This window comes from Ipomoea nil, unplaced genomic scaffold, assembly GCF_001879475.1.
Source record: "Ipomoea nil cultivar Tokyo-kokei standard unplaced genomic scaffold, Asagao_1.1 scaffold0642, whole genome shotgun sequence".
Taxonomy (NCBI): Eukaryota; Viridiplantae; Streptophyta; class Magnoliopsida; order Solanales; family Convolvulaceae; genus Ipomoea; species Ipomoea nil.
In genome coordinates this window covers 3,810-23,696 of record NW_017617070.1, presented here as the reverse complement: position 1 = coordinate 23,696, position 19,887 = coordinate 3,810, and the positions used below count along the sequence as shown (strand labels likewise).

The 19,887-nt window shown below is 32.7% G+C and overlaps 2 protein-coding genes across 4 annotated transcripts; one reads left to right on the top strand and one right to left on the bottom strand.

Annotated features, from left to right (window-relative positions):
- The first annotated feature begins 3,770 nt into the window (after positions 1 to 3,770).
- On the top strand, positions 3,771 to 13,622 carry LOC109174375 (chorismate mutase 2-like). 3 transcript variants are annotated; one of them, XM_019323613.1, is made up of 7 exons: positions 3,771 to 4,178; positions 5,009 to 5,101; positions 5,961 to 6,098; positions 6,616 to 6,708; positions 10,832 to 11,083; positions 13,425 to 13,463; positions 13,566 to 13,622. In XM_019323613.1, exons 1-5 carry the CDS (start codon positions 3,837 to 3,839, stop codon positions 11,066 to 11,068), a joined length of 903 nt encoding a protein of 300 aa, XP_019179158.1. In that variant the 5' UTR covers positions 3,771 to 3,836; the 3' UTR covers positions 11,069 to 11,083; positions 13,425 to 13,463; positions 13,566 to 13,622. The 3 variants fall into 3 exon arrangements, with proteins under 3 accessions (XP_019179158.1, XP_019179160.1, XP_019179159.1); XM_019323615.1 differs by lacking the exons at positions 10,832 to 11,083; positions 13,425 to 13,463; positions 13,566 to 13,622 and adding an exon at positions 7,189 to 7,418; XM_019323614.1 differs by lacking the exons at positions 10,832 to 11,083; positions 13,425 to 13,463; positions 13,566 to 13,622 and adding an exon at positions 7,196 to 7,417.
- Positions 13,623 to 16,394: 2,772 nt separating this feature from the next.
- On the bottom strand, positions 16,395 to 18,805 carry LOC109174330 (eukaryotic translation initiation factor 5A-2). The gene is made up of 5 exons (XM_019323562.1): positions 18,585 to 18,805; positions 17,479 to 17,601; positions 17,343 to 17,399; positions 16,970 to 17,044; positions 16,395 to 16,681 (listed from the first exon to the last, which is right to left on the bottom strand). Exons 1-5 carry the CDS (start codon positions 18,705 to 18,707, stop codon positions 16,577 to 16,579), a joined length of 483 nt encoding a protein of 160 aa, XP_019179107.1. The 5' UTR covers positions 18,708 to 18,805; the 3' UTR covers positions 16,395 to 16,576.
- Positions 18,806 to 19,887: the final 1,082 nt, after the last annotated feature.

Genomic DNA, 19,887 nt, shown 5'->3' with positions numbered 1-19,887 from the left:
AGTGCTTTCCCAACTAAGCTCACGGGTACTAGTACAAAAATGAAGTTGAAAATTGCTTTAATACCTCCACGAGCTACCAACCCAGTCTGCGAGCCCATTTGAATGCTATTGTTTATTGTCAAAGCCCATTTGAATGCTATTGTTTATTGCCGTGTATCCTGTATAGATCGTAGAGCTTCCAGCTCGCGTCGGGACCACTTATACTGTATGTAGGTCCGCTACCACATCCATTTTTTTTGGTAGCTTGCTTAGCCTTTAAGCCCAACCAAAAATATATGTTAATATTTTTTTCAATGTAGAAATATTTTTTCTTACTTCCCTCGAGCTGCTTGCAAGCCCACCAAGGGGCTATTATTTGGTCTAGGCCTGTTACTCGCTGCGGGTGCTTAACTGCCGTGGTACGATCAATATTCTCATCGAAGGCCTCGTCGTGAACGGGTTTGAGCTCCCTCCATGACGTGTCCCTCATTTCGGTCCTAGTTACGGGTTCGGGCCCCTTGCACTAGACACCCTCCTTAGTGGTTCCCTCATTCCAACTCGTGGAGTGCTGAGGGTGAGGGGATGATTTCCTTGAGTGTTCGGGTTAGTGGCCTGCTACGAAAATTATTCGAGTTCCGCCGATGGTAATGCCTCCTCCGACGGCGCGGCTATATTGTCAATCGGACCTCTCATGTTCCTTGGTGGAGAACTGACCCTCATGAACCAGACGGACCCTCGCCTTGCCTGCTAAGGCGTTCTTGTAGGTTCCAAGAATGCTTGGTTTGTGACTCGGCCATTTCAGCGTATCTCGGGTTTGATTGCGTAAATGGAAATGGTAGAACGCGTAGAAACTAGGAACGCATGATTTTTAACATCATGTGAAAGTCAAACTAACTCATTTCAGGTAAGGAGTAGCACTTCAACTAGCCTGCATGATCAACACTGTACTTCTTAAAACACTCCCATGTCGAATGGTGAAACCAAGGTTTACTTAAAAACCATCTTCCTAGCCAGAGTATTCAAGAATGATGACTCTTCCATGCTACCAACAACGGGTAGAAACTGGGAACACATGCTTTTCGTAGCGTTCTCCACAGACGACGCCAATGATGTTTTGTTGGAATCGGGTCCACTATAAACCGGGTATAGAGGTACAGAGTGGAGGTAGAAAATTGTAGCTTTATTACTCTGGATGCTAGGCCCAAATAGTACGTACAAAGCCTGAGATATTGGCCCAAAACGGCAGACGAAGGAATACATAAATAATAAATACTATAGCTCTAAGGAATGGAATAGGGCCCAAAATGGCGACCCGAATAATAAATAATACAAGCTATAGCATTAATAATGAAATAGATTTACATCCTCCCAAATGCTCTGTCGGGCCGGGGTGTGGGGGCCCCTTAGGGTTGGGGTTCAACCTTTGGAAGAATAATGAAATAGAAATAATAATGTTACCGCTAGGAATCGAACACTAGTGTGCTAGCAAAAGGGAAGAGACTCAAACCAATGGATTAGAAAGGGTTTGAGCCAAGGGATGCCTTTTAATTAAATTGTTGAAGGACTCACGGATGGTTAACAAATGGACGGCATCGGGCAACCTTCATTCTTGGCCACACACGTGTCCCCCCACTACTTTGGTTCCAGCGCACTCCGATGCATAACTGGAGTTTTCTACCCTTTAGTATACAAGATCTTGAGTGGCTTGGTGATCTGAAACTTGTGTTGTTATGCTTGAGGTTGTGAGTTTGATACTGCCTAGTAATAATTCTTATAATATTTTGCTCCAAACTTTCTTCTTTTCTTAGTCGAGTAAATTTTCATTATTCTTATTTGATCAACACCTCACCTCTAAAAATGAACACCACGCTTTAACGATTGGGCCAAACTTTCACAACAAAATGGACCCTGGGTACGGTCCATGTCTCTATCAAATAATTATTATTATTGTTATTGTTATGGAGTATTATTATTGTTGTTATTGCATTGGTATTTACATTTTGCATAGTAAAATTTTGGTAGGCCCATTTGATGTAAGTCTTTTAAAGATAAGTTTCAACGTCAAACTAAAATCTTTTAAAGATACACAACATACACGTGTTTGATCTCCCAAACTCATAAAAATATCTATAGATTCATTAAATCATATAGAAGTAAATATTTTCATTTACTATTTATGAATATCTCAACTTACCTAACATTTTCTGCTAGCGTAATATAACTTGATAGAGATAAAAAGATTTATTCAAAATTCTTTAATGGTAATAAAACATTTTTTATTTACTTATTACCATTGATGTACTGATATGCCAACTACAATATTGTGTGATTGTATTTCTATAAAACAAATATTACTTTCTAAAAAACGGATCCATCTTCCATTTTAAAACATCTATTTATTAATTAAAGAGAAAATGACACTTTTTTCTTTAAATTATATGCTTCGAGCATCCACACTAGTGAATAATATGGGGTTAATGTAAGAAGAAATAACTTGGGTGGGGTTATTTACAAATGTGGGGTGGGGTTAATGTTAGAGTTATTTTTCCTACAAATGATAAAATATTTCTCTTCCCAAGGGAAGAGAAATATCAGGAAAGATAAGTTGTTGTGCGCGTTTCGCGCACAGCAGCCAGCCACACGGGCGCGTGCATTGCACGCTCCCGTGGGTGTGTCAGGCGCACCTGACCATTTTTTTTTTATTTTTCTTTTATTTTTTAAATCTGTTTTGTCTTTTTTTTCTCTCTCCTTTCCACATTTTCTTTCCTAATCACTCTTACATTATCTCCCAATTCTCTCCAACCATTGTGGATGCTCTTATAGTACTTTCTTCTCTTAATTATTCATGTACCACATTAGCCCCTTCAATTATTCAAACAGTGACGGTTTTTTCCCCTGATATATTATATGGACATTTTTACCCTTAAAATAAATATTTAATTTATTTTTGTTCAATAAATTACTGCTTATATGTAGTGGCGACAACGGTTCTGTTCAAATCGAACTGGACACTGTAGCAACCGAATCGAAAGGTTTCTTTTATGATTCAGAACCAGAAACCAATTTTGGGTTTTGGTTTACTAAAACTGGATCCTGAACCGTGAACCGACGGTTCGAAATCAGAACAACTACTAACATTAACTTAAAATTATAATTATAATATTTATTACAAATTGTGTATGTTCTTTTTTTTTTTAATTCTAATTCTCACATATAAATAGATATAATCGCGATTCAGTTCTGGTTTTGAATCGCCGGTTCACGGTCCCGAATCTAGTTTGAACCGCTGGTTCAAATTTTATTTTTAAAAAATTTATTTGTACTTTTAAATATCTTAAATTCAACAAAATGTATTTTATTTTTTTTCAGTTCAGAACCAAAACCGACAGTTTTGGTTCACAATTTTAATAAACTGAAACTCAAATATTGGGTATCTTTTCTAAATCATAATCAAAATCTTTCGGTTTGGTTGCTACAGTGTCGGTTCGGTTTGAACCAAATCGTGGTCATCCCTACATATAAGTAATAATTTGTTGAAAATTAAAAATAAATGAAATATTTATTTTAAGAGTAAAGATTGAGAAAAAATCATCACTTTTAAAATAATAGAGATGACTAATGTGGATACATGAATAATTTAGGGGGAAAAGTTTGCTAAGTATATAATACAAGGAGAAAAAGTGTAAATAATGTCATTTTATTTAAAAGAAAGCTAATCACGGTATTTTTGTCCTATATATATATAAATATAAGTGGAAAGAGTAATATCTCCAATTCTCCATTGTCTCCATACAAACCACAAACTAAAGATTCTCTCGATAACAAACACTTCTTGACACTGTCTTCCATCACACGCCATGATGCCAATGATCTCGTTCCGCCATTTCTCCGCAGCGCCTTCATCGTCGTCCTCGTCTTTATCAACCTTGAAGTCCTCGAGAATTTTTCTTGCAAAATTGTTTCTGGGATTTTGTCTTGTCAGCCAAATAACGACGACAGCTTTCGGTGGCGATGAAGCTCAGCCCACCCTTGCTTCGATACGGAGGAGCCTGATCCGGCAAGAGGACACCATTGTTTTCGGGCTCATCGAGAGAGCCCAGTACCCAACCAACTCCCCATTATACAACCAGACCTCTTCCAGGTTTCGGGGAAAGCTGTTCGAGTACTTCGTCAAAAGAAGCGAAGCTCTTCAATCCAAGGTAATCCATTATTTCCTGCATTCCATCTCTCTCTCTCTCTCTCTCTCTCTCTCTCTCTCTATATATATATATATATATATATATATATATAACACAGTTTCTAAAGAAATTTTCCATCTATCCATTACTTCTATATATAAATGCATTGTATTTTTAATAAATGGGATCAATTCCTAATAAATGACATTTTTTTTTAATTTTCTTAAATATTTTAGAATATATTATATGTGAATTATATATTTTGAATAAATAAATATATACGCAGTATAAATTAAAAATATGAAGTATATTGTAATTAAATATTTTAGTTTAAAATTATTATAATTTATTTATTTTGTAGTTTATTATTGTGTAATTAATCAAAATTGATTCCAAACATTAATAAATATATTAATAATCAATTATAATACTACATAAAATTATAAATATATAAGATTAATGATAATGATACAATAATTATAAGTTTATAAAATTTTTCATCCAATAAATAAGTGCTTGTGTGTGTGTGAAAAGAATTTTTTTCGCTCATTTTTGTATTTATATTTCCTTAATAAATGTGGGATCAATTAAATGGTATGTTTTTATTTCCTTAAATATTTAGAATACATTAAATGTGAATTATATTCTTCCCAAATGTGTGATCATAGTTTTTTTTTTTTTTAAAAATCTATCGGATATAAAGTATTCTTTCAATTGCCACCACTCCACTATAATGTATAATATATGTTTAATTTCGGAGAGTAGAAGTCAACTGATGAATTATTGTTCAATCATGTGAAAATATTTTCTGAAAGTTGTGATCTATATTTACTTCAAGACATGCATTACAGGTTGGAAGATATTTATCCCCTGAGGAAGTCCCTTTCTTCCCAGACGATTTGCCCCGACCATTATTGGAGCCAAAAAGTCACTGGATCGAACGGGTATGTTAATTTAGTACCAATTATGCCCGCATGGGCAGCTAAGTTGATCATAGGATAAAGTTTGGGAACAATGACTCAGGATCGAGTCTCACCAACGACAGTGCGGAGCAACCTCTCAAAGTGAGGGACTCATTGTGGACAGTAAGCAAAGGTCTAGACTTTGTATTCAACCGAGTTACCATGATTTACATTCTCCCAAATGCACTGTCGGGTCGGAGCCTAGTCTAGATTTTGTGTTCAACTAAGTTACCATGATTTACACCCTTCTAAATGCACTATTGGACCGGGGCATGGGGCCCTTGGAATTCGGGATTCAACATTTTGAAACAACAATTTAGTATCTATCGTTATTAGTCCACGAATGATAACTGTACTGTATTGTTAGAAGAAATTTACAGCACATATTTTAATTTTAGCAAATTTTGATAGTGTCAATTGGAGGACCTTTTATATCAAATATAAGTCAAAACTTCTTTAAAAATTTTTCAGTTTGTATCAAATATTGTAAGATAGTGCCAAATATATAGAAGATGACAAGTGTTGATCGATACATTAAATTTTTTCTTTAATTTTATCGATAAGAAAAAAAAAGAGCATCTACATCAATGCATAATGTCAGAAATTAATGTCATGTAGAAGAGAGAGAAGCAAGAAAGAAAAAAATGGGTGCTTCTGCAAATGTGGGGAGAATTCAGAAATGTGGGGCCCACTTTTAATTTTAATTAAAATATTTTTTTTATTTAAATTCAATTTTTCTTTTTCTTTTTTTCCTTTTTTATTTCTCTTTCCCTCTTCTATTTCCTAATCACTCTTACATTATCCTTTCATTCTGATGCGGATGCTCTAATACTTGATGCAGTTTTTGCATCCCAATACCGTCAATGTAAGTCATGAAATCTGGGATGTGTATCAAGGGAAGTTGCTTCCACTCTTGGCCAAAAAGGGTGACGATGGAAATTATGCAGTTACGGCTTCTAGTGACTTACAACTTTTGCAGGTAATAATTTATAATTTTCTATTAGAAGAAGTTATGATGTTTTTTGTGTCCTAGTTATGAAGGTATATATGGTCACACTAACTTCTCAATTATTAGCACATTTACATTTGGTCCTCAAGTTAATGTTGAAGTGATTTTTTAGATGTAAAAAAGTGAAAAACTTACTCTCGTTGATCGAATTCAAACACCACTTTATAGCTAGTAATTAATAATGTCTCATCTCTTTAAGTCTACCACATACTACTTATACGAGACATAAAAAAACACTACCTAAATATCAACACGTACGAGAACTAAACATGAAGGTGCCAATAATTCATGAACTAAATATGATATACTATCATAATTGATGAATCAAAAGTACAATTTTTACTTTCCAAAATAATTATTGACAATTTTAAAATTTACAAACTCGTAGTTTTAAATGAGATATCTTAATCATCTATATACCAATTACACAATTATATATAAAAGTACAATTTTCTTTTTTATTTTTAACTATTATATCATCTTGAAGGCACTCTCTAGAAGGATTCATTGTGGAAAAATTGTCGCTGAGGCTAAATTCAGGGAGAATCCAGACAAGTATAAAACAGCTATTCGTGGTCAGGTATTTTCATGTGTTTCCAATTTTTCTGCGGTCGCCAATTTGTTTCTATCATTTATACAGTTGCTGATAGGACACAAAACTGCATGTTCGGGGATTTACATTTAATTAGAACAATAGCTCTGGAAATGATCTTATAATTATGGATCAATATATGATGATGTAAAGTAAATGATGAAGAGATACATTTATAACTTATATAAATATAGGAATGGTAAATAATAATATTTCTAATAATATAGGGAGAGAGAATGAATTTTAGTATGCCTAGAATACATAGTCTAATACGTACGCCCCCTCAAGTTTAAAGTTCTCTAGAGAGAACATTGAACTTGTCTCTTAGATCATTTAGCCTTGTTGTGACTTGGTGAAGATGTATGCCAGTTTGTCATTTTGTAGAGATGTAGTTTAATTTCCTTGTAGTTCCTCTGATGTTATTTTGTCGCGAACAAAATAAAAGAATCTCGACGGACCAAATTTTAGATTGCAGGATCGGCTACAACGGGACACTCATCCGGAGCGCAGCTACAACGGGACACTCATTTGGAGTGATACTACAACAGGACACTGATACCATATTAGAACAATAGTTTCGAGAATGATCTTATTATTGATCAATCCATGATGATGTAAAGTACATGATGAACAGATGTATTTATAAGGATATAAAGAGTTCATGCCAGGAATGGTAATATAATATTCCTATAATATATAGGAAGAGAGAGAATTAATTCTAGTGTGCTTAGAATACAAATTAAAGTTCTAATACATTTCAATATATCCAAATTGATGGTCCTTGTCCAAAGTAAAAAGTTAAAAGTTTAGAGGGATAAATAGATATTTTAAATTTGTGAAATTTATTTTAAAATAGTTAGAATACTAATTTTTTTTTTTGTATTTGTGTATATAGTGTGTTTATATTATGAACCAGTATCGATATGTTTGAGTGAGTGTCTTATCACTGATCTAGTATACGACTGTTCGACCAATAAGTGTGTCAAGGATAAGATTAGGTGCAGAAATTAAACCAAACAGAAATGAAAGATAAAAGATATTGTTTACCCAGTTCGATACAACAGTATCTATGTATGGGGGATCACCATCAGTGAGTCCAATCCACTATCTCAACAACAAATCAAACAGATGGTAAAAGAACACCTTCTCACCCAATGTGCGCTACACACCACACGTTGAAGCTTATAAAGGATTGTCAAGCTCGGAGATCTGTGATTTCGCTGTCCGTCTCACTGACACACCCACCACTGCACCACAGTTGTATGGGATACGGTTCGCTGATTTAAGCTTTGTAGAAATTCTTCCCAAGAGTCTTCTTAAACTCATATCATCAATGGTGTTTTGAGAAGATGATAACTCAGAGTATTCTCTTTGTAATTCGAAGAGAGAGTTTATTGATATTCAAATCTTGAAAGATATTTCTTGTAAAGCACCTCTCTCTTGCCTCTCTTATTCTTCTCTCCTGAAAACAACTCTCTATATATAATACTCTGATTCTTGGATGTCATGAAATCTTCTAGGGTTTCCTTGTAGACCAAGATTACTTGTCATGTCACCTTGTTGGTAACACGGACTGCAAAAATGATAGTTTCTTAAAAACCCAATATGGTAACTACTCCATATGAATGGAAAGGCTGTGAAATCCAACGGCTAATTTCCAAAAATCCACGTGATGCAGTGTCTGTTCCGCTACATCTTTACTCAGTGTCTGTTCCGCTACATCTTTACTCAGTGTCTGTTCCGCTACATCTTCACTCAGTACTATAACATACGCTAACCCTGACCTATCTAGTTTGCTATAACAATTTGCCAATTACAATTTGGGTTTACAATACTTAAACACTAACAAACTCCCCATTTGGCTATTATTTGGCAAAACAACTCAATAAAGAACAATACAATTAAACAACCAAAAAACTTAAGCAAAAGAGCAATTACAAGCATAAAGATAAAATCATTTCCAAATCAACCAATTGTCCTTAAAGAAACTCCATCAAATTATCAAACTCCCCCTCAATGTATACTACTCCCCTTTTTTGACAAAATAATAGACAAAGTAAATCACGCAACGGGGTTCCCCCTCATTGACCTAATCAACAATAGCAACGACCGGTTCAGCATCTGACATACTCAATCGAAGTAAGACAGTAGCAAAATCAGTACGAGCAGCATCCAATTTGTCTACCAATTAGCCTATGAACCACTTCAAGGTCATTTACTGTGTGCTTTAGCTTGATCAATACTCAATTTCAACCAAGAATATCACAAAATACATAAATTATAATTCCCTTACAGATCAAGTCATTTTGTAGACTTATCAGCTCTAATACCAATTGAAATTTTTTGTATTTATGTATATAGTGTGTCTAGATTATGAACCAGTATCGATCTGTTTGAGTGACTATCTTGTCACTAATATAGTATACAACTGTTCGACCATTAAGTGTGTTAGAGATACGATTAGGTGTGGAAATTAAACCAAACAGAAATAAAAGGCAAAAGATTTTGTTTACCCAGTTCGATACAACAGTATCTATGTCTAGGGGACCACCATTAGTGAGTCTAATCCACTATCTAAACAACAAATCAAACAGATGGTAAAATAACACCTTTCTCACCCAATGTGTGCTACACACCACACGGTAGTACCCAATCTTTTGAAGCGTATAGATGATTGTCGAGTTCGGAGATCCGTGCTTCAGCGTCCAAAGTCCCTTTGGAGGTCGGTGTTGTCGCTGTCCGTCTCGTTGACACACCCACCACTACACCACAGTTGTATGGAATACGGTCCTCTAATTTAAGCTTTGTAGAAATTTTTCCCAAAAGTCTTCTTAAATTCATATCATCAATGGTGTCTTGAGAAGATGATAACTCGGAGTATTCTCTTTGTAATTCAAAGAGAGAGAGTTTATTGATATTCAAATTTTTGAAGGATATTTCTTGTAAAGCACCTCTCTCTTATTCTTCTCTCCTAAAAACAACTCTCTATATATAATACTCTGATTCTTGGATGTCAAGTAATCTTCTAGGGTTTTCTTGTAGACCAAGATTACTTGTCACGTCACCTTTTTGGTAACATGGAATACAAAGTGATAGTTTCTTAAAAACTCAATATGGTAACTGCTCCATATGAATGCAAAGGCTGTGAAATCCAACGGCTAATTTCCTAAAACCCGTGTGATGCCGTGTCTGTTCTGCCGGATCTTCACTTAGTGACTGTTCCGCCAAATCTTCACTCAGTGTTTGTTCCGCCAGATCTTCACTCAGTAGTCAGTACTATAACAGACACTAAACCTGACATATCTAGTTTTCATAATAATTTGCCAATTACAAGTTGGGGTTTACAATACTTAAATACTAACAAATACTTTATAACATAAATGTTGTATTTTATAGAAAAACAATAATAGACAATTTAAGAAAATAAATTGTCATTACATAGCAGAATTGCATATATAATTAATTAATTAATATTTTAAATCTTATATATAATACTCCCTCAATCCCCGAATTATGTGTCTTACTTACTTTTAGCATGTATTTTAAGACGGTGAAAAAAAAAACACTCTTTTTACATTTTTACCTTCAAACACCCTGACAACTTTGCACTTTCCCATCTCATCTATACATTTCTTCATCTTTCTTCCGAAAACAATTTCTTTACAGGTTGTTTGGTTGAATGTAATTTCCTTGCAATTGAATTGAAATTCGTTGAAGCCCTAAATTACATTATTTGGTTGGAGGGAACTATTTTATATATATATATATATATATATATATATATATATATATATAGAGAGAGAGAGAGAGAGAGAGGCCACAAACTAACCATCCAAATGTAAAAATAGCATACAATTTTGCAAACTACAAATGATATTACAATCAAGGGATTGTAAAATGAGTTCTACTACATGCACTCTCAAATTATACTCCCTTATTTGTATTCCCTAAGATGGTAAATTAAAATTGGTTAGTTTCATCATATGGGTCCACAGAAAAATGTCTACAATCAAAAATATGTGAGAGGAAGTACAAATTGAGAGTATAAAATGAGAGTACACCAAGTATTTTCCTTGTAAAATTTTCTTACGTACTTTTCCTATGCCTGCAGGACAAAGATGCTCTAATGAAGCTGGTGACATTTGAAGCTGTTGAAGAAAAGGTGAAAAAGCGAGTGGCGAAGAAAGCTAGGGTGTTTGGGAGAGAAGTGACTCTCGACCATACAGATAATTCAACAGAAACCTACAAGGTTGATCCCCCACTAGTTTCTCGAGTTTATGAAGATTGGGTGATGCCCCTAACTAAAAAAGTTGAGATTGAGTACCTTTTGAGACGACTTGATGATTAAAATTTGGAAGAATAATCTACTATACTAATAAGAGCCTTAGACGTATGGGTAGAAAAAATGACATCAAATATTTATAATCAAATGAATGGCTCATATTGATTAGATTTTAATTTTTTTTTAAGATTTCCTAATTTATCCTTAATTATATGATTATTCGTTAACTTTTTCGTTAAGTATGATCTTCTCCGTTAATTTTTATTAGTTCACCATTAATTTACTCATTGATTTCAATAAGAAAGATCTTAGGTTCGAACTCCATCCCAATCAAAGTTGGCATAATTAGTACTCTATTTTACTCTTCTTTTTTTTTTTTTTTTTTTTTGCATTCTAGTACTCTATTTTACTCTTATTAAATTAAACAATAATTTAGTAGCTATAACAAAAAATAATAAATATGCACTTCTTTAATTTATAAAGAAGATACCCACAGATTTAAACTACGTCTCAACTAAGGTAGGTTCGAACCCACTATCTCCCACATATGGGAGCAACCTAGTCCCATTATTGGACCACAAGGCCCTTGGTGTCAATAATGACTTTATTCAAAAAAAAATTATTCATTATCAATAAATTAAATAAGAGAAATAATTTCATTAGTTATATTGTCTTTATTTTTCTCCAATATAAAAATTTTTTACATTAAAATTCATCAATTGATTATACTCACTACATTGTCCCTACAATGTCTTTATTCAAACAAAAAAAAAATCTTTATCAATAAATTAATTAAGAGAAATAATTTTATTAGTTATATTGTCTTTATTTTTCTCTAATGTAAAAATTCTTTACATTCAAATTCATCAATTGATTATATTCACTAGATTTTCTATTATCTTTTCTGTGCCCTATTTTTTAATTAAATATCAAAGTTATAATACAAATTAATGTTATATATTTATTTACCAAGTATTTTATTAATACCATGAAAAAATTAAAAAATATATATATAATTAAGTCAATCAAATTAACTACTTGAGACATTTGTTGACAAAGAGACTAAGAGAGTATTAAAATAATAAAATCACACAACAAATTGAAGTGGAAAACTATCTCGCAATGTCCTTGTTTGGCAATCAGCAGTTAGCGGTTAGCGTTAGCGGATTTAACCAGCGAATTATATCAATTGTTGGTAAAAAGATATTAAAAAAAATTAACTGTTTAGATTAACATGTAAAATGACCTAAGGGTATAATAATAATAATAATAATAATAATAATAATAATAATAATAATAATAATAATAATAATAATAATAATAATAATAATAATAATAATAATAATATTATTATTATTATTATTATTATTATTATTATTATTATTATTATTATTATTAGTATTATTATTATTTTTATTATTTTTTTAAAAAATAAAAATGAAAATAATAATAATTTAATAAACGAAATAAAAATTAAAAAAAAAAAAACATATGGAGAGTCTTAGTTTTGTGACTTTTCCCACATCGGTGGAAAAAGTGGCATGGGAACTTGAGGCTCCAATAAAAGGAGCATTAAGGCTACAATTTAAAAATTAAGATTGCCCATCCGTTGATGGGCAAGCAGTGAGCCAGTGAAACTGCCTCTTGTTATTCAAGGAGTCGAAATGGCTCTACAATAAACTTTAATATATATATATATATATATATATATATATATATATATATATGTGTGTGTGTGTGTGTGTGTGTGTGTGTGTGTGTGTGTGTGTGTGTGTGTGTGTGTGTTTTGGGAAAATCATTCTAAAAGACGCTAAGTGAAAATATTGTAAATTGCAATGTTTGTATTTTCAGTGGCTTAGAACAAATTGTTGGCTCAAATTGTTAAATAACCAAACACTTTCTTTAGCATTTTGATCTTTGGGTTACATCATATTTACCAATCGTCCAATATCTTTGGGTTACATTATAATTAATTAAATTTTTACTACTTCATCTAAATTCCTTAAATTAGAAATTTCTTTATCCATAATAATTTATTCAACAATAATGGTTGAACTAAATGAACACTGAGACACCTAAAGGATTGGCACCGTTGAACACTGAGCAAAACACCTAAAGGATTGATACCGTTGATTCATTCATTGATCTTGTATATATGTGCATTAATTAAATATATTAGAACCCTTTGAAACAAAAATACTTTGTTACTATTTAAAAAAAGTTTAGTAACAATTATAATGAATCTCATATATTACATTGTATTCATATACTATGAGTTACATATTTTAACAAAAAAATTCGACATTAAATTACTCATATATGAACTTCTTATATATAATTTTGCATTGATATACTTTCAAATATTTATTTAATTATAAACATTGGAGATTAACTCATTCGCGCAATGCGGGTATAAAACTAGTTGTCATATATAAAGAATGATTGTTTAGGAACTTCGAAGGTTCTGTCCACTTTTTTTTGGATACTGTTGGAAGGGGGACACCCGAGGAAAGCCTCAAGCACTCAGAAGGCGCCATACTGGGTAGCCTCAAGCACTCAGAAGGTTCTGTCCACTTTAATTTGTCACTAATTTATTTTGCAAATATAATGGATTATCCAATCACAAAGACTTGTATATTCAATATATAATATTACCGGGTCAATTTTTGTGTATGTTTTGATTGACAAGATTTGACTTAAGTTATGTGCAATTTAATTTTTGGAAAATATGTATTTAGTTTATTGCTAGTTCGTAGTATATATAAAATTAATATATTTAACATTAGATCAAATGTATTATTTATTTCAAAAATGTTTTTAAAAAGAAAAAAAAAAAAGAGTTAATTGACTAATGAATAATAAATCAAACAAGTAAAATATGATAAAGGAAGTATATAAGAAGTAGCTCCTTCAACTCCCTCCTCCCTAATGCTTTAAAAGGTATTTGAACTTGTGTAAAAATATCCTTAATGTAATTTGAAATGGTCAACATAATAACAAACTAATTATAAAAATTGATAAAATGGAAGAGAAAAAAATATTCTTACGCATACAATGCAATTTATTCTAAAGTAAAATATTTGAATAGCTACCAAGACCATGGGTCTAATGGTACCGGGGTTGGACTTCCATAAGGTTGTGAGTTTAAGCCTCAGTAGAGGCGTTATTGGTTCTTTGTGTTTCAGTAGATTGAGAAAGCCAGTAGCATTCAAACAAAAAAATGATTAGATAATGATTAAATATCAACTTTTTTTATACTACTGACTTTGTTATCTACTGAGGCATAAAGAGTCAATATGACCTCCAATGGGGCTCAAATTCATAATCTCCCTTTTGTGGGATCTACTTATGCCCACTAGACCACAAGGTCATTGGTAATTAAATATCAATTGAGTATAAATAATTTAGATAAAAATTAAAAATTATAATAATTACTTTTTTTTTTTGGGTAATTATAATAATTAATTATTGTAGGGAAATCCTCAACTTTCTATCGAGCTTTCATCACTGCCCTTTTCATCCCAGCATTTCCTCCATCAAAAATCACAATCCAATTCCTGACTCTCTTCTATCGCTAACCACAATTTTCTCTTTGGTCGTCATCCACGACTCTCTTTCCCCATATTATTCCTAACTTTCACTCATTCAAATTTGTATTTAGATTTCTAGTAAATTGAGCTTCGAAAATGAATATGGAGGCTTGAAAAAAAATAATAAATTATGCGAGTCATAAACTTGAGAAATGAAAAATGGAGAAATAAAGTAAATGGTTCAATGTTTGTAAGATTTTGATGTAATTCAATTCACTAATAGTTTCATGAAATGAATTTTGAATGAACAAGAATGTTATTCCATATGAAATGGAATATATAGAGAACAAATGACCAAGAAAGAACCGAGAATTAATCACAGCCGTCCACTTGTCCAGATCTAACGGATCATATGTAAATTTTTTTGTAAATAAATCAAACTTTGGTGCAAGTAACATGTATTAAAAGTACAAGTACAATAACTGTGCAACTATTTTCACTTAATAGTGCGAGTAATTTATCTTTTCACATCACATTAATGCACCTAATAATAACATCTTACACATTTGTGCATTAATAATAACATTTGATGTACTTAATATTGTTGCTCAGTGTAAATTATTTGTTGTACTTTTAATAGACCAAGGGCATCCCAATGGTAGCTTTTGAGATGCCAAATCAATACATAACTACCAAGCAAATGATTGGGGAGTGCAAAATTTTAGGTGTAGGTACAAGACCTAACAAGCTTAGGAAGTATGAGAAAAGAAGAGGAAAATGTTATCCTCCCATTTTTTACTCTAAAAAAATTAGCTTTTCAAAACGCATCAAATAAGATCATCAGAAAATAAAAAAATTAGCTTTTCAAAACGCATCAAATAAGATCATCAGAAAATAAAATTGAAGAAGTAAGATTTGAAAATTCATATAGAAAAAGAAAAAGGAAATACAAAAGGTTACAACCGCTAGTGCGCCACATAAAGTAAGTCTGTTCTGCGTTGTAATGAAGTGGCTACACTTCTTTACAATCTTATTTTTAATTTTTGTTTCTAAAAAAAAATATTATTCAATTTGTTTTTATATATAAGTTAGAAATTATATGTAAAATAATTATAATTCTAATTAGATTTTAAAAGTTACTGTATATTATATTTTATTTGATAATTAATTAATTTGAGATACTATTTAAACTTTAAATAAAATTAATAAATGAAAATAAAATAAAAAATACTGACATTATTATAGGCCTACAAATATTTGGTTGATAGATAAAACCATCGAAAAAGAAAGAAATATTGAAAATAGATGGGATATTGAATGTTGTAAAACAATGGCAAAGTATTCTGTGGACCCGGGTCCTCCTTACAAAGTGGACCCAAATTCAATATACACAATTTACATACTGAACGTTCACAATTTTGTAAAAGGTAAATTGTAATAAACATTTAATAGGTAAATTGTGAACATTCAATATATAAATTGTGTATTTTAGACCCAAGTCCACCTCGCAAGGTGGACCATGGTATAACAACTGTGAAATACTTTAGCCACACATAATAGAAAATGGCAACTAAAATGACACTCCCATGAAGAAAGGTCCACAAAGTACAGACAGTATTACTCAAGCTGGACAATTGTAGCTAAAGAAACACCCAAATTGATAATTTTGTGCTACCAAACTATGGTTGATGAATTCCTTCTTAGTTGATTGCATTGCTTAAAAGATAACATTACTCAATTTCTGTTACTGAAAGTCCCAGATGAGGCAATAAATAATTCTGGAATACAAATTTAAATCCAACTTTTTATGATAGGCAATATATGAGGGCTTGGGTGACCATACATAAAATAAAATAGATGAGAAAAAACACCACCAGGTAAATATAGGATTGTATGTCTAAACTTTCAATATATATATCACGAAACAGAGTTCAAAACTATGACTAAAGCAACAATAGTGCAATACAGCCAATGATCCAGAAATGTTCAACGATCCACGCATGCATCAAAGCAAGCATTAAGATGTAAATACTCGCTACTTATCTTAGTTCTTTGGGCCTATGTCCTTGAGAGCACAGATCTGTTCCTCCCCCATTGCAGACATGACCGATACAACAAGATCTTTTCCTTCACCAAATCCGTCCTTAATCTGCCAAGTAAAATTCAGAAGTTAAATGAGTATGGACAAAGTTACAAAAGGCGATAACAATAACAATAACAATAATAATAATAATAATAATAACAATAACACACACACACACACACACTCGGCCAAGTTGGGCACGGCCGACTAAAAGGCACCTAGGAGTGAAATCCCCACAGCCTAGCAGCTTCCTAGGCCAATTTACAACACTGAGTATGGAAAATCAAATCCTCACGGTACTCGGGGAACAAAATGTGACAAAATAACTTCTTTCAATTCAAGAGCTTTTGGAACCTGAGTTAAGAGATTTTCATCTGTCGGAAGCCTTAAATCATCCTTGGTGTTGCCACTCTCAGTCAGAAGGCTCACCTGAAAGAAAACAATGAAGGTAGGTTGAAATTACAATTGAGCAAGAATCTTATAAAAGCATGCCAACGAATAATGACTCCACATATACACCTTACTAGAAAAGGATATCGAACAAAAGTCAATATGATGAAATTTGCATATTAGGAGCCATTTATTGTTACACAAATATTTATAACACAATGACAACACCAAGTTTCACAGTTCAAAGTAACTCAAAGTAGCAAGAACAAATGATGTAATAGGATATTATTCTACACTTCTACTAAATTGGCATTCTTTATTCACAAATGTTACTTACAAAACCATCCTCAGAAATATCAATCAGCTGATAGTCAGTACGGTTAACATGAGGAACCTGCAAAACAGTAGTAAAACAGTAGTCATGAGAAAAAACCAAAAGCAACATCTTGAATGAACAAAAGTACAATTCCTACATCACAGTTATGAGATGATGGGACAATATCCTCAAGCTTCTTGCCAGTGAAGATATCAATTGCAACAAAATGACACTTGGCATGTCCATGCTTCCCTGTTTTGGAGGTAGAGACCTCAACAACCTACATTAACCATAGAGACCATGAATACTTCAATTAAAATGATGAAAATAAAGACAGTTAGTGGCATATTGCATTTCCTTCAATTTAAAAATACAGACCATATGCACAGCTCATCATAAACATAATTAACAGGATATACAAAGCACATGCCCACCCAGCAACCCTACCAATGACACAAGAAAAGAGCAGAGCTTATCTTCATAGATTCATGTTTTCCACAAACACAGGCAATACTTAAAACACAAGAAGTGTAAGCACATGCCCACCCAGCAACCCTACCAATGACACAAGAAAAGAGCAGAGCTTATCTTCATAGATTCATGTTTTCCACAAACACAGGCAATACTTAAAACACAAGAAGTGTAAGCAGAGAGCAGAGCTTTTGAACGGAAAGCACACAAAAAACGCAAGCACACTAATTCCCCAGTAAACGGCTCCAAACATGTCTATTACTAGTATTATTTGATAACTTCCTTTAGAATAAAGCCCAGTGAGTAAGTACCAAAGTCAGTAGATTAAAAGTCCAAAAAAAGATAGCAGACTCCTCAGAGAATAGTTTGTAGCCAAGGTATGTTAAAGAGCCATTTGTTAGTAATTACAATTCAGATAAAAGCACAAAAAAAAAAAAAAAAGTAAATATACACCAGCACATACATCCAGTACATAAAATCCAGGATCCAATCATCACCAATTAGGTATTAAAATTCATCCCTCACACCACAGGCATACAACACTGATACTTTCAATATACAGGAAAAAGAACTCGATCATATATCACAACGCTCAAGTGAAATTCATTCCTCATGGAGAACACAAAAATACTAGCAAAAGTAACAAAAGGCAAGAAAAAACATAAATCCATAGATTTCATATCCTTTATTAAAAAAATCAAAAATTTTATTCGACCATCATAAATCTGCAAAACCCATGTAGCAAAGTATTGAAAAAGAATCATAAAAAGAAATAAAAGAAAAAAGATATACTTTGCAAGGGCGGTTCTTGATGACGATGTGACCATTCTTGCGAATGGTACCAGCTTGTTGGGGATAGGTTTTGGAGGCGCCGGCATCGGCCTTGGACTCAAACTGATGCTCCTCGTCCGACATCGCTCCTCTTCTTTCCTTTCTTTTCTTTTCGGATTTTTCTCTTCACTGCAAATGAGTCCTCAGAGCAGCAACCGAAAAAGGGGAGAAGAAACGTACGGAACATCACGCTTTTATAGCTCTAAATAGGCTGCAATTTTGCCCTAGGGTTTGGCATTGTTTGCAATGGTTAGAGGTGCCCACGGACCAGTTCAATGTCAAATCAGTCTTAAATCGGTCCGAAGATTTTAAATTGGTCCGGAAAAAAGTGAGCTTGAGCTTTACTGAGTCTGGTTTGGGCTTAGCACAAATCTAAACTGGCTTATAGAAGTCGGTTCCGGTCTTATAAAAAATAACCCGGAATCTAATTCGAAACATGTCCAGACCCAGGCCCGGGCACGACTTAGGTCCCTAACAGGCCCAGGTACGGTCCAAATCCGAATCTAACATGGACTTTATAAATTACTCGTATATATAAAATAATACACTTTATAATATTTATAAGTTATCAAATAATATTACAAGTCTTAGAAAAAATTTTAATAGTACAAGTTCAAATGTTATTAAAGTCTTATAAATTTTTTATTTTGTAGAAAATCATATTGTTCTTTTATTTTGAAATTAATGGTTAAAATATTATTTTAATAAAAAAATATTAACTTTGAAAAAGTGTGCGTGGGTGCATATATTAATTAGTATTATTATATCAAGAGGTTGAAGTAGTTTAAGTTGTAAGAACACTCGTTGTTAGTTATAAGCTCAATGGTTTAAATTTTATTTCAAACAAAAACAAAAACAAAAAATGTATAAATATTTTACATAAAAATAAATAAATAATTATGGGCCTAATCCGAGATCGGCACACAAGAAGCTCGGGCCCAGATCCAGGACCAACTCGGGGTAGGCCCGACATGAGACCGGCCCAGGTTATCCTGGACCGGTCTTGATCAATGCTAGCCTAGGCCCGAGCTCGGCACGAGGAGATTTGGCATCCTCTAGTTGTGGTTTTTGTGGAGACTAGAGACGAAGATTCTAAGAGTTGATTATTAAACATGATTTCGCGTCCTCATTTTTTGTACAGTTGTGATTTTTTTTAAAAAAATTTCTTTTTCAAAATTAGATTTGATTTTTTCTAAAAAATTTTGGCGTGAAATACGTTTTTTTTTTTAATTTGGAAAATAAAAATACAACTTTTTTATTCGAT